Genomic DNA, 14,681 nt, shown 5'->3' on the forward strand with positions numbered 1-14,681 from the left:
TATTGTTCAATTATCAAATCATCTTTGGAGCTTCCATTCGATCAAAACACTAGTGCGATGGGAAAAGTTAAAAACAGTATTTTAAAAACTACTACGACCCAATGCTAATTACACACACTTTGCTCAAGTTGACGACATCGTCTAGTCCATCGTGAGTATTGGTCCTAGTAGGGGGAAAGCTGGGAAAGGGTCCAGGCTTTGCTATCAGCTGTCCTGCAGCTCCACCTAGTCACTCTTCAAAAAAAAAAAAAATAAATAAATAAATAAACAAACATTTAAACACTCAAGCATGTAGACATATAACTATATAAACATACAAACATATACACATTGACTTTTATAAACTCTGCCAAATGCAAGAACTATTAATTATTATTCGTTGCCAATATTTAACGGAAATAAAATTATTTCGCATTGGAAATGAAGCTAATATATCGTGACAATATGTTATCCTTGCAGCATCATTTACGCCGCTTAGTGAACCAGTCACAAATTATATTGTCCACTATGAACAAGAAAGGTATGGATGTAGTGAACAATTTCTCAAAAGACAATATTCTAAAATTTTGCCTGGAGGTATTCACGCCAAAAAGACTGTCCTATAAATTGGACGCTGGGTGTTAGGGGAAAAACTGTCCTATAAATAGGACGCTGAGCGCATATGGGTTAAAAGGCACAAAACTGATTACATAAACTAATTCGAAGACTGGAGGTTTGATAGTTCGACTGTTTGGATGCACTGAATGTTGAATTTCTCGGCTATGCAGTCAACAAACTCCTGACAATGGTTTTAATTTGTTGTCGTTTCAAGGAGTTTGTTGACTGCATAAAGCAAAGCAAAGATAACCGTACACATCGTAGTTGCTAATTCGTGATTGACCAGAACAGTCGAAGTTGCAGTTCAATATCCGAAAATCAATAACGGCGCTGGCCACGTCCTTACGGTCATCGGGAGAGGAAAGGAATGTTAGTTCGACAACCGTTGTTACTAGAAACCGTGAAATCCACAGCTTCACCACATTTGTCTCGGGATGGAGTATTTGTTAGTAGGGTAAGGTAGGGTGTGAATCTGGGAGTCACCTATGGTAGGTAATATGATTCACACCACTGGAAATACGTGCCGCGATATCAAGGAGTTTGATGACTGCATAGCCGAGAAATTCAACATTCATTTATTCGAAAGATTCCAATGAAAGTCGTTCCCGTCGTTTCTGGTTTAACAAAGTTTTATGTCTGTAAGGTCCACACTACTACATAAATATATTTCGAATCACTGCTATTTCTCTCCAACCTCGGAAATGTCCTACACTTGCCAAATCACTCTTAATCAGTCCACCTTGTCAACTGTGCTCCACGTCGTCCAGTACAGTCCGGATTTCTTCAGAACACAACCTTTGTAGGGTTGCTATCCGGCATTTTTGCAACATGACCTGCCCACCTTTTCCTTCCGGCTTTGGTAATCTTCTGGATGCTGGCCAATGTACTACAATGTCTGTGGCAGTGTGTGGAAACCAAAATATACCAAAATATTTTAACCACTCAGCAGATTTTCTTCCCTTCAGATTGGTCTTACTTCAGGATTGTTTGCTGACCGCGTGAGGCAATAGCGAAACAAATTGTTTATTTTGTCTCGCCGTTTGTAGTTAATATAGAGCGACCACCCGATGTGGGTGATCGATTGTTTGTTTTCCGCATTTCGCATTTCCGGCGAGTGTACAGTTTTGCCTGTAGCTGGTAGTGCAGCCTGGGCACTGTTGTGCTTCAGCTAGATTGAGGAGGTACGTACCGAGCGTCTGTTCATCAAGGAGGTGCGGTTCAAACAGCGTCTGTATGAAATGCTCCTCCATCGGAAGCTATACCTAAGATGACAGCCCCATCACGGTGGATTGGGGTCCTTAGACTAGCAACCTTGTCGGTTGTCGATCGGCCTTCGATAGAGTTGGCTTGATAACATCCCACAAACTCATGCGGCTCAGGTAACAGACAACGGAAGATGACCAAGGATAGCACTTTGTAAGCGGCATTTAGAATGATGGTCGCTCGCAAATTCTCACACTGTAATTTGTCGCCTTTCTTGTAAGTACAGCAAATTATCCCTTTCTTCCACTCATCCAGCAGTTCCGGATTCAGCAGATCCGGACAATCCGCCGATGCACACAAATGTTCAACTTTATCGAGCTTTTCTTTATGAGTTCTGCTGCAAACCCATCTATACCAGCTGCCTTATTGTTTTTGATCTGTTGCATGGTATTCTGAACTTCGAGGAAGTTGGTGGGTCAGATCACCCGCCGTGCTGACGTAATTATTTCTTCCGCAGCGGAAGTTCCGCTGCCTGTGTCCTTTGCAACATTCAGCTGTTTGTTGAAGTGCTGCTTCCACTTTTCGATCACCTCACGTTGATTCGTCAAGAGGCTCTCGCAAATGCCGGAAACTACACACCCAGATCAACCATCAGCCATTTGTATAGTCTTCGATACGTGTGGTGTTCCGTATAAGTTTTTGGTGTCATTAGCTAATTACCTTTTTATTTATTTTCTATCGTTCCAGCCCACAACATGCTTTTTGAGGATCTCACATAAGTGTATCGATCAAGAAAATGCATGCATTCCGAGTACGCCCCGGGGTACTAGTGTCCCCATAGACTGACTGACAAACCGAGTGACAATCATCAACATCAGCAAACGAACGAAAGAACGAACGAGCAAAGCCCTACGACCACCACCGACAACGATCCATGTGAGATTAGATTTCGCCGTAATAAAAAAAAAGAAATTCAGAATCGTAAACATAGAGAAGCACGTAATAAATGTAATAGCAGTAGTTTACCAGTGAGATTCCACCATAGTTTAGTGCGACGCGCACGACGCGCCCGCCGGTAAGATAAGCGTCAAAACACACGCAAGAGCAGCTCAAGTCATAAGTCTAGTCAGTTTTATTTGAGTCGTGATCATATTTTTATTCTTCGGTTTTGTAAATCGCTGTGATATCTCTTCGACAGTAATCCATACTCTTAAATCAGCTGTGCTCTCTCTCGCTATATCTATCAGAAAACCCCCATTTCTTGGAATATTTCCTCACCGTGTTTGGCCCTCGCGTAACGTGTTCTCCTCGAGTCTGGAAGTGTATTGGTGCGAATCTATATCTTCGATTTTCCGGCGTTCGAGAAACTGTCAAGTGTTTATACCGGGCTCGCATGTTCAAATCTCAGCTGGAGGAACCGAGCTGAGCTGAGAGGAAGTGAAGCGGTCCGGCGAACATATCTCTGGGTTTTTGGCTTTCTGTTCCCGCCTCGGAGTTGACCGCTAGAAGCGAATGCAAACTGAGCGCGCGCGGTTCGATATATATTGCTGATGAACAGAAAAATAATCGAGCACCAGAGATAGTGACGGCGACGACGACGAGCAGAAGAAGGCGATTTGGTGTGGTTATCACAGGCCCCGTTTTTCGGTGCTCTGGTTCATATTCTGTGTTTCTGTTGTTTCGGAATCGTACGGTGAGATCAAGTGTGTGCGGGGAGAAAAAGTCGATTGTTTTTGTGCGGAATTGATCAGTGTAACACCTCCCGAAAGTTTACCGTTGTCAGTATCCAAGCACCTCGTGACGAGGGCAACGACAAAAAGTATTAAAAACGGATAAAAATCTTCAGTGTCAAGTGCAACCTTTCGATCCCCGGCTGCCAAAACGAAGGGAAACGAATCCGGATCCACCATGCCGGTGAATGCCATCGGGACCGATCAGCTGAGCGGTATCGAGGAAGAATCGGACATCTACGAAGCGTTTTCGCCACACGTGGATACAACCAACATCTCGGTGTTGACCGAAACCCCACCAGGTAGGTTGTTTTGCTGTTTTTTTCTTGTCTTCTGTTCTGTTTTTCTCCTCTTTTGGGGGTTACCAAATTTGAAAATAGATGGGTCATGTGTTGTTTGGGGTACATCTCGTTGTTGTGGTGGCTCGGTTGTAACAGCTGAGACTGATAACGGGCGCTTGCCGTGTGCTATTTATGTTATGTGGCAGTTCTCATCGAGAGAGGCGGGACTGGCTGTGCCTGTGTGTGGATCGTACACAATGCACAATGGTCCCAGAGCTAAATCTAGTTGGGCAAAAATGCTTACACCTAACTTGCCAACTAACGTCATAGCAGACGGAAATTATTTAATAATTACAGATATTCCAACTTACCTTCGCCCATGACTCATTAGCTGGAAGCAATGTAGGCTAAGGTACACCAGGGCAAGTTGAAACGAGTGGGGTTAGATGAAACAGCGGGTTAACGTGATGTTATCTAATCATAACAAATACTTTGAACGCTATAACACATAGTTAGATCAAACTAGGGGAAATTACCTATTCTCGGCCGTTTTGTTCTCTTTGTCTTCGGGGTTTTTTTTTTGAAACCTATTGAACTCAGAGTTGGTCCCAAATCCTTCCCAACTAAGCTGAATTATACGGCCAAGTTTCAGGCAAATTGGCTGACAAAAACACCCCATGACGAAGAGAACAAACCTGCCGATAATACCCATTGTCACCCTATATCTTCCCCATGGTATTTCTTTGAGACTTTTTCATGGATTCGTCCAGGAACACCCCTATCAATTCTTCTAGTGATTTCTCTAGGTATTACTTTATGGATTCTTCGATATTTCTTCAATGAACTTCTCTTAGGAGTTCTCCAGGCATTCCTGATGGGGTTTCACCAGAAATTTCTGCAGAGATTTCTCCAGAAATCCTGGATTTCTTTAGAAATTCCTACTATGATACGTCCCGGAATTCTTCTAGGGATTTCTCTAGAGATTTCTCTAGGGGTTTTTTTTTCAGGAATTCTTTGTGAGATTATTCAATACAATCTTCCTGAGATTCTTCAAAAAGTTTCTTCGGTGATTTCTACAGGAATTCTTTTAGAGATTATAGGCAGGCAACACGTTTTTCATGGGATTCCTCCACGAACTCGATTTAGCTTACCTCTGAAAATTCCAGCAGGGATTCCTCAAGCAATATCTCCTGCGATTCTTCCAGCAATCCCTCCTAAGACTCCTCCAGCCTCCATGAAATTTTCCAGGGATTAATCGTGGGATTCCTCCTGACATTCTTGCTGCATTCTTCCAGGAAATCTTTCTGAGATTCTGGCATTCCTGATGGGATTTCTCTAGAGAATTCTCCCGAAATTCTTTTAGGAGGAGTCCTAGGGGGAACTTCATGAGAAATTTCTAGAGTAGTCCATGGATAGATCCTCTGGGGAAATTCCTGGATGAGTCCTTAGAAAAATCCCTAGAAAAACCGTCAAAGGCATATCTAGAAGTATTCTATGAAAAATGCCTGTAAGAATCCCAGCAGGAATACCAGGAGAAATCCCTAGAGAAATTCCTGCAGGTATCACACTAAGAATTTCTAGCGGAATCCTAGGGGACATTGCTTAAAGAATCGTTTGTGGAATCCCAGCATGAGCACCTGGTTGAAGATCACGAGAAGTTCCTGGAGGAATCCCATGAGCTATTTTTGGAAAAATCTCAGTATAAAATTGCTGGAGGAATTCCCAAAGGAAACACAGAAGGAACTTCTGAAAAAAATCCTAGAGAGATTGTCTTGAATCATTCCAGCAGTTTTTGAAGGAATTCCAGGAGAAATTCTTGGGACAACTCCTAAAAGAATTCCGGAAGATATTATAGAAAGAATTTCTGGAGGAATTCTAGCAGCAATTGCTGGAAGAACCACAGCAGGAATTGTTTGAGGAATCCAGCTGGAACTCCTGGAGGAAGGCTAAGGAGTTTCCTTAGGAATCCTATGAGAAATGCATGGGGGAATCTTTGGATAAAATATGTTAGACAAAAATTCCTGGAGGAATCGCCGGATGAACTTCTGGAAGATTCTCAGGAAAAATCTTTGGAGGATTTCTTAGATGGATTCTATGATGTTTCTTTGCAGAAATTTCAGCAGCAATCATAGGAATTGCTGGAGGAACTATACAGGAAATTCTAGAGAATCCCCATTAGGAATTGCTGGAGGAATCCAAAGAAAAAAATCCTTGAAGAAATATTTCGAGGAATACCTCGAGAAGTCCGTGTAAGAACAGTAGGTTGGCTCCAGAGGCACGTTCTTCTCCAAATATCCAGGATAAATTCCAAAGGAAATCATTAAAATAATTCCTTAAGATACCATAGTCAGAATATCTGGAGGAGCGATAGCTGGAAGAACTGCAGGAAGAGTTGTTTGAGGAATCCTTGGAGGAAGGCCAAGAGAATGTCTACAGGAATTTCATTACGAACTTGTAGCGGAATATTTGCATAAAATGTTTGGAGGATCTCCTGAATGAATCCTTGGGAAAATCCCTGGAAGAATGACCGAAGCAATTTCACAGTTACAAATTCTGGAGGAGTCCTAGCAGGAATAGCTGTAAGAACCGCAGGAAGCATTGTTTGAAAAATTCCATTTTGTGGAGGAAATTCAGGAGGAGCTCCTCGAGGAATCCCATTTGAAATTACTGGAGGAATCCCTGGATAAAATCACTAAACGAATTCCTACAGGATTCATTGGAGGAACTTCAAGAAGAATGTCAGAAATATTGCCATAAATAATCTCGGCAAAATTGCTGAAGAAATCTTACGAGAAATATCTAGTGAAATCCCTAAAAGAACGCCTCTAGTAAGAATTTCTGGAGGATTCCTTGGAGGAATTGCTGGTAGAACCACAGTTACAATTGCTTGACGGATTCCAGCTGGAATTACTGGATAAAACCTCTGAAGACGTTCCTCAAGGAATCACCGGAGGAACTGAATACTGGATTAATCCATTGAAAGATTGATGAATTTCTGGAGGTTTCATAGAAGGAATTTCTAGAGAAACCCTAGTAGGAATTTATGGAACAATCTCTACAGGAATTCTTAGCGAAACCCCATCAAGCATGCTGGGGGTGTTCAAAAAAAATTCCTTGATAACACTAGTTTACAAAATAAAACGAAAGTCGTGAACTTCTGTCAACGACCAAAATTTTTGAAGCACAATTTAGCACTGATTTCGAAACCGTGCTTCAAAAAATTTCAAGTAGAGCAGTTTTTAAGTTTTAGCTCAATATCGAGTTTTACAACTTTTAAAAATATGGAATTTACTAAAATTCAAATATCTTGCGTTTTGTTGAATCAATTTCAAATCTTTTTCCATAAATTTAAAGCTGAATACAATACCATTCGATCATCTGAATGCAGGTTTTGCGTCAGATTAATGAAATTTAAGATATTGGCGAGTTTTAGGGACAATCTCCTTAAATTTTAGCCAAGTTTCCAAAAATATATGAAGACATGTATTTTTTTCAATAAGACAAAAACAATCTAAAAATTTTTTCTCAACGTTTATTTGACATATCATATGTAGGCAAATTACAGTAAAAAATTCAGCGCAATCGGAGCATTGATTACGGAGAGTGAGATATGTGAAGTGAGCGACGTTGCTTAAAAATAGAACAAAAATCGATTTCAAATCATCAACCTTGTATGGAAAGTCGAAAAAAAATCCGCTCTACTGTAATTTTTTTCCTTTGCGTTTTCGAACTCAGGGCATGATTCTACACCAAAAATGATCATCAGCTTACCGAGTTCAAAAATGCTGTAAACTAGTGTAATAAATACCTAGAAGAATATCTTCAGTTTTCCAAGGAAGAATCGGTAGAGGTATTCTGCAGATGGACTCCATGGAGGAATCCCTGATGGAAACGCAGGAAGCATTTCTGAAGGAATTTCAGGGTGATTTCCCAAAATTATTGTGGCAAGTATGTATGCCAGGAGAAATCCCTAGAGTATTCCAGGAAGAATCACAGTTAGAATTTCTGGACGAATTAGAATTACTTGAAGAATCCGAGCTGGAATTCATGGAGGAAGGCCAATGGGAGTTCCATAAGAAATCCCTAGAGGTATTTCTGGGAGAACACCGCGATAAAATCTAAAGAAGAAGTCCTTGAAGAAATGCCGGGAAAATTTCCCGGAAGAATCCCAGCAAGAATGCTTGAAAAAATCCCTAGAGGTATCCCTAATAGAATTCCGGAAGGTACCACAACTAAACTTTCTGGAGGAGTTCTAAGCAGGAGTTGCTTGAGGAGTCCCAGCTATAATTCATTCATTACATTCGAAAAATAGATCCCGGAATTCCGTATATCGGGACCGAAATGGACAGAAGTATTTCATGCAACGTAAAGCTAGCTTAGAATGGTGCATTTCGAAAACCGCTCTCTTTGAAATGCCGCATGGGCATGACAGTATTGAACCATTTTCAAAACTTGGCTCCGGAACTGGACTCCGGAAAATCGGTAAACCGATTCCAAAATGGTCAAATGTATTCTAAGTTACCAATTTTCGTGATATGTAATATGAAATAACTTTCAAAGTCATATGTCGCATGATGATGTTTATTCGTTTTCGAAAAATGGACCCCGGAACCAGCGGAACTGATTGCCGTGAAATCTGCATAGCGGTTCCAAAATGGCCATAAGGTTTTCGAAGAAAACAAAAACAGCTCAGATTGATGTTTCTTGAAAAATCACGAAGCTTTTGGTGTCGTATGATGGTATTGAATCATTTTCATAAATTAACTCCGGAACATAAAGTTTCTTTACATAGTGTGGGAACCCTTCCATTTCTGAAAAGGAGGGCTCCCATACACCTGAAATTACGGGGGACATCTTTATGGAGCTGTATGTCAAAAAACACAGTAGGCAGGCAGTACGACCGTACGACGTTTGCCGGGACAGCTAGTATAATATATAATAACACTACTTAGCAACTTCCCCGATGGCAGATGGAACTTTACACACATCTAACACGCCGTAACGCACCATACCTGCATTACGCGACGACAATTTCCCGATGATACCATGTATGTAGCTAAAACTAATAATTTAGGGATATTTCTTTTTTGTCCAGCTTCATACAACTTGGGAACCACAGTGCATTGACGAAGGTTGATTTTTTTATTCCTATGCGTTACAGCGAACAAACGTATCTCCCTTCGTTCGACAGCTATGCTGAGAGCTTTGAGGAGGTTGGCTGATATCTCAGTGGGGTACTGATTGATAAGCACTCGGGGCGTCGAATAAATACTCCTACTTGAAACAAGGGACGCTGTGGCGCACAGAAGCTGCTTGATACTTGACGACAACAACATGCAGTATGCAGTTTTTCAAGTGTCCAAGATTGGATCAAGGTTTCCTTCGAGTAGCAATGATTGATGTGTTGAATATGAGGAATATGGAACTGTATTATAGCGTGTTGTGTTATAATAGTTGTTTTAGCGATCAACCCCAGTCAGTCAATTGACCAAGATCGTTAAGCCTTTCATTAGTTTGACTCTAAAATTCAAAACATTATTATTCGTTGGAAATAACCATTTTCGTGCCACATAATATATACAATATACATGAAAAATGGGGATTGGCAGAGGAAACTCTCAGTTACTAACTGCGGAAGTGTCTCAATAACACTGGGCTGAAAGCAGGCTTTGTTTCAGTGGGGACGTAACGGCTTGAAAAGAAGAAGTGTACCTATGAAGACTTCAGAGTCCAGATTCTATAGATATCATTGAAAAAGTTTTTTTGGGGAAAACTTGCAGTAGAACTTTTACTGTAACTTTAGTGACTTATGCATCGAGCATTTTTTGTTTCTTTTCCCTAGATGTTTGGCTCTTTGGACTGAAATCTTGGTATACATCTCTAGTATATGTTTTGGATTATTGGATAGATTGTACAATTATAATAGGGGACGGGACCGTCCATAAATGACGTAGCATTTAGGGGGGGAGGGGGAGTCCCAGAAATTTCTACAAATGATATATTAGGTTTGGGAAAACACGCTTGTGGATATGGAGTGTTGAAAATCGTCCAAAAATGCTACGTCATTTGTGATTGCTCCCTAGATAGAGATTAAAGGCCAACAACGGATTTGGTCTGAAACAACCTATTGAGCTTGAGCTTGCACTTGATGGACCGCCCGTAGATGCTACTCCAGTATCGCCAGACCAGAAGGACAAGGAACCAGAAATATCTGCCGGGGACTAGCAGGCATCTTCAGTGTGTGAGTATTGGTGATCTTCCATTTTAGGCGACAATGGCGCCTGCCACGTCAGGTTGCAGGTCAATGGGGATTGCAAATTCATGCGCATGTCGGAGTGTTGGTGGGATTTGGTTGGCTGAGGGTTCACTCTTTGGTGCGTGGATGCCAGGGTAAGGTGATAGAATTGTGTATTTTTTATTATTCTGAAAATGTTCGGCACAGTACGCTTGATTGCATAACTTGTAGGCGTTATCTGATAGATTGACAATGTGCTGTGAAAGTTTGGAAGGAAGGGAAAAGACTTTTTCAACCCGTTTTGCGATGGCTATGAACCCCGTTTTAGCGATGGCTATAAACATGTGAATATACATGAGTTGTATATGTAGAGAAGAGGGAAAAAGTATATAGAAAGATTCAAAGTAAGAGGAAAGAGATTGGCCAGGGATTGAACCTAGGACCTTCTGCATACGAATCAGAAGCGGTAGCCACTCAATCACCAAGCCCGTCTGGGATTTGTTCTGAAACAATCAATCATCTCATCTTCTAAATAATATGTTTCCTGAAGAAATCCTGAACGTACTGTGCACTACCGGATTTTGTTAAGGAAACGGTAAAAATCGCATTGAAAATAAACGTACTAAAATGTTTTAACATATTTTCGTCAGTACCGTAATCCGGGGTCAAATTGATCACTTTAAAACAACTTTTGTTGATAAAATTAAAGGAAATTCAAATATTGCCAAAATTATTTCTGTAAAATCAGTATCCAGTGGATCTCCATGGAACAATGTGACAGAATTTTGTTCAGCAAATTTAAACTTTAGGTTAAATAACTCCATAAATAAAAAAAAATGAAAATGCCACTTTGGAGCGAAATTGATCAGTATAAAATTAAGTATCGGTCAAAAAGAAAAAAATCCTCATCCACTTAATTCTGCTCTTCTAAACTCGAAAACGCGTCAAAACTCTTACAACACGCAGAAAAAATGAGACTTGTTTAAAACAATAAAACACATGGTTGATTTTCAAACTGACCATTTACTTATTCCAAAGTTATATTTCTTTGTTCTTACGTAGAGTTTATCGATCAAATCAACTAATTTCCATCATTCCATATAATGTTAAGAACTTCATTTGGGGTATCGCGCCACTTGGGCGGTGGTTCTATATTCGTCTGTTTGCCACTATAACTCAGTCAATTTTGAACCAATTGACTTGAAATGTTGTACTCGGGTAGATACTATCCCTATCTCACCACATTCCAAAAGTTGTGCCAATTGGCTCACATTTGACTGAGTTATAGTGGAGAACAGACGAATATAGAACCACCGCCCAAGTGGCGCGATTCCCTGTATCAACAAAATGAGAACCACAAACATGGCCCGGAAGCACTCACACATCTTTAAAATTCTTACCCCAACATCGCCACAACGAAGAAAGTGTAGCAAATCCATCAGTCCAACTTCCAAGTGCAGTTTTGGCCGTGATGGATAACGCGCAGGCACTCAAAACAACATCCACAAAAAGTTGGTCGGTTTCGCCTTTTTATTTTTTTTTTATTCGTTCTCGCTTTCATCCGCTCGACGAGTGTCTAAAAACAGACTTCCGAGCTGCCGCAGGAGCAGCCATCACCAACACAATCACATTCCGGCTTTTTAAGAGGCAAAAGTGCAGTCGTTTAAAACAATCTGGAATTTTATGTTGAAACTACCAAATCTGTGTTTGTTCTAACAAACTGTCAAAAATTTCGGCAAATGAAAATATTTGTATTATTAAACAATGAAACAGTTCAGCTTTAACCAGAAATCAGTTTGTCGCTATTGCAAACTGAAAAATTGTTTGATTTGACTAGAATTTAATTGTGTTCACAATTTATTTTTCTGCGTGAATTAGTGAAATGCAAAATTAAAATTTGAAATTTTCCCCTTAATGCCTAAAGGTAGGTAATTTTCTTTGAAATAAGTGATTTCTGTTACAATAAATGACTATTTCGTCAAAAAAAAAAGAACTTTTCTTCAACTTATTCATATTCAGAATAGCTTCATAAGTTTCCAACCAAGGTTCCACAAAAATGTTGAAACATAAAATTTACTGGAATTCCTAGTGGCAATCGATTGTTTAGAAGCAATGATTTCAACTAAGTGAGTAACAAATTGCCAAATTCCTAAAAAAATAAAGCAAAACTAACTTTTTTCTAAAAAAAAAAGTCTGAACTCATCTCTAGACACCTATGAACTAGATAAAGTAGGAAGTTTGAGATCATTGCGACGCTCAGTTCCTGGTATGCAATTACAATGTAGTACCCAAATGATCAATTTCACCCCGCTGATCAATTTGACCCCGGTTTACGGTACTCGAAGTCGAGCTGTAATCAACCTAATGGTAAAGGATAAATTCACCAAATTGCAAATGGTCCACATCATAGCTTGTCCAGAGCTCTCTTATTCCATTTTTGAACGAAAAAAAACTGTTGAATTTTAGGCCTACTACTGTCAGTAGTGCTGTTTTCCAAAAAACCCAAAAATGTGAGTGTCACTCAAGCTATCACCATAACCGATCGCTGTTCTGATGGAACGGAAAACTTTCAGTTTGTGATTCATGCTTCTTAGCTGTATCATCATCATTCGTCCACCTTCCGTCTAATAAAGGTTTCCCCCTAAATTAAACATTGCTTGTTATACCCGTCGCGTCGTCTGTACTTGACCAACTCCTCATGACACCCTAGCTAGGCACATCAAATTTCGTCACATCAGTCGGCTACTTGAGCCAGACTTTTGCAATTTCGCACCCAAGAACCCTCCCCGTCCGGCCTCTTAGCAGCGCACCAAACTCGAATGCGGAACAAAGGAATCCCCGCCGCCTGTAACCGATGTCGATTGTCCGTAGCGCGTATCTTCGCCGGCCTCCGCCGCCGCGCCAGTGTTGTCGCTCATTCATATCTAAGAAAGATGTATCAACCAACACAGCGAAGTACGTGAAGCGTGGAAATTGTGTACATTACTAACATTGTGTGACACCAAGCGTGACAACGTGACTTGCGCAACGTTCTCCCGCACACTGACAGTCTTGGGTGAGAACTGCCGCCCCGTCGAGCTCAACTTACTGATCTCTGTTGCCGCTGCTGGCTGAGATTGGAATCGGAGCGTCGCGAGGGGAATGATGTGAAATGCGTTTTCTAGGTAAAAAGACGGCTTCATAAGACTATGATCATTGGCTTTTTCAAGAATATTTCATGGAAAAATCACAAGGTGCAGTGCAATGCAATGAGCTTGCTTGAGCTTGAGCTTGATTGACCGCCCGCAGTTGCAACTCCAGTATCGCCAGACCAGCTACACTCACACAAGGAACCAATGAGATAGCTGCTTGGGACTAACAGGTATCTTCAGTGTGTGAGCGTTGGTGGTCTTGTATTTTTAGGCGACAATGGCGCCTGCTGCGTCAGGTTGCAGGTCAATGGGGAAGGGGAGGGAAGTGATGATTGCATTCGCTTGCCCACATCAGGCCGTTGAGTCCTCTGCGCCTGCACAAGGTCATGCGGATGTTGGTGTGTTGGTGGGAAATGTTTATTTTTGGCACATGGATCATGCATTGGTGCAAGGGTGCCAGGCGTAAAGCGATAGAATGTGTGAAGATTACTATGAAGCGGCACAGTCCGCTTGGTTGCATAACTTGTAGGCGTTATATGATAGATTGACACTGTGCTGTAATGAAAGTTGGAAGGAAGGGAAACGGCTTTTTATTTCAATCCGTTTCTGGTTCTAGCGATTGCTACGAACGAATATACATGAGATGTATATGTAGGAGAGAGAGAGAGTGAGAGAGAAAGTAGATAGAAAGATTCAAAGTAGGAGGAAAGGGACGAGCCAGGGATTGAACCCAGGACCTTCTGCATATGAATCAGAAGCGGTAGCCACTAGACCACCAAGCTCGTCTCACAAGGTGCAGTGCAATGCAATGGTCGAAAAACTGTTTATTGAAACAACATTATTTCTTCTGGAGTTCATAATAGGTATTTGTTTTTGTTAATATTTACGAAACTTTCGTAAATCATAGCTGAATTCTTTTAGAAATTGCGAATTCTTTTTAGGCCAAGAATTTTCTTCATAATTTCTTTCAACATTTTCTCTAGTAGAACATAATGGAAACCCGTCTGAAGATTTCTTTTAAATGTCTACATAATGTCTTTCATAACTAACTGAAGTTTTTCCATCATCCAGTTTGTCTATGCCTATTAGCAATCTTCGAATGTCATGGATCTCTATTCCTCTAAGAATTCCTGATGAAATACCTGAAGAAACTGCTGAAGCGATTCTTGAAGGAATCTTTGGAAATTGTTTAGACAACTTCTTGAATAAATTCCAATAGAAATTTCTGGAGAAATCCCTAACAATTCCGAAAGAGATCCCTCTTAACATCTCTGAAGGAGTCCTAGGAGTCCTAAAACAACCTGAAGGAGTTTCTTGACGAATTCTTGGAAGAATCCCTGAAGGACTTTCTAGAGGAGCACCCTCGAATCATCCCTGGAAAAACTCCTAGAGGAATCTCTGGAGGAGTTCTTGAAAAAATCAATGGATAACTTTGTGGAGGACTTCTTTACAAAAAATCATATTTATCATCAAACTACAGCTGAAATGCAGCACATAGAGATAA

General features: G+C 40.7%; 1 protein-coding gene across 3 annotated transcripts in view; it reads left to right on the forward strand.

Annotated features, from left to right (window-relative positions):
• LOC109398534 (GTPase-activating protein skywalker) overlaps positions 1–14,681 on the forward strand; it is a 175,743-nt gene that overhangs the window by 42,603 nt on the left and 118,459 nt on the right. For all 3 annotated transcript variants that reach the window (XM_029859134.2, XM_029859135.2, XM_062850570.1), the window contains exon 2: positions 2,548–3,832. In XM_029859134.2, coding sequence (XP_029714994.1) covers positions 3,709–3,832 — 124 coding nt within the window. In that variant the 5' untranslated portion in view covers positions 2,548–3,708. The remainder of the gene's footprint in view (positions 1–2,547; positions 3,833–14,681) is intronic.

Source organism: Aedes albopictus, chromosome 2 (genome assembly GCF_035046485.1).
Source record: "Aedes albopictus strain Foshan chromosome 2, AalbF5, whole genome shotgun sequence".
Taxonomy (NCBI): domain Eukaryota; kingdom Metazoa; phylum Arthropoda; class Insecta; order Diptera; family Culicidae; genus Aedes; species Aedes albopictus.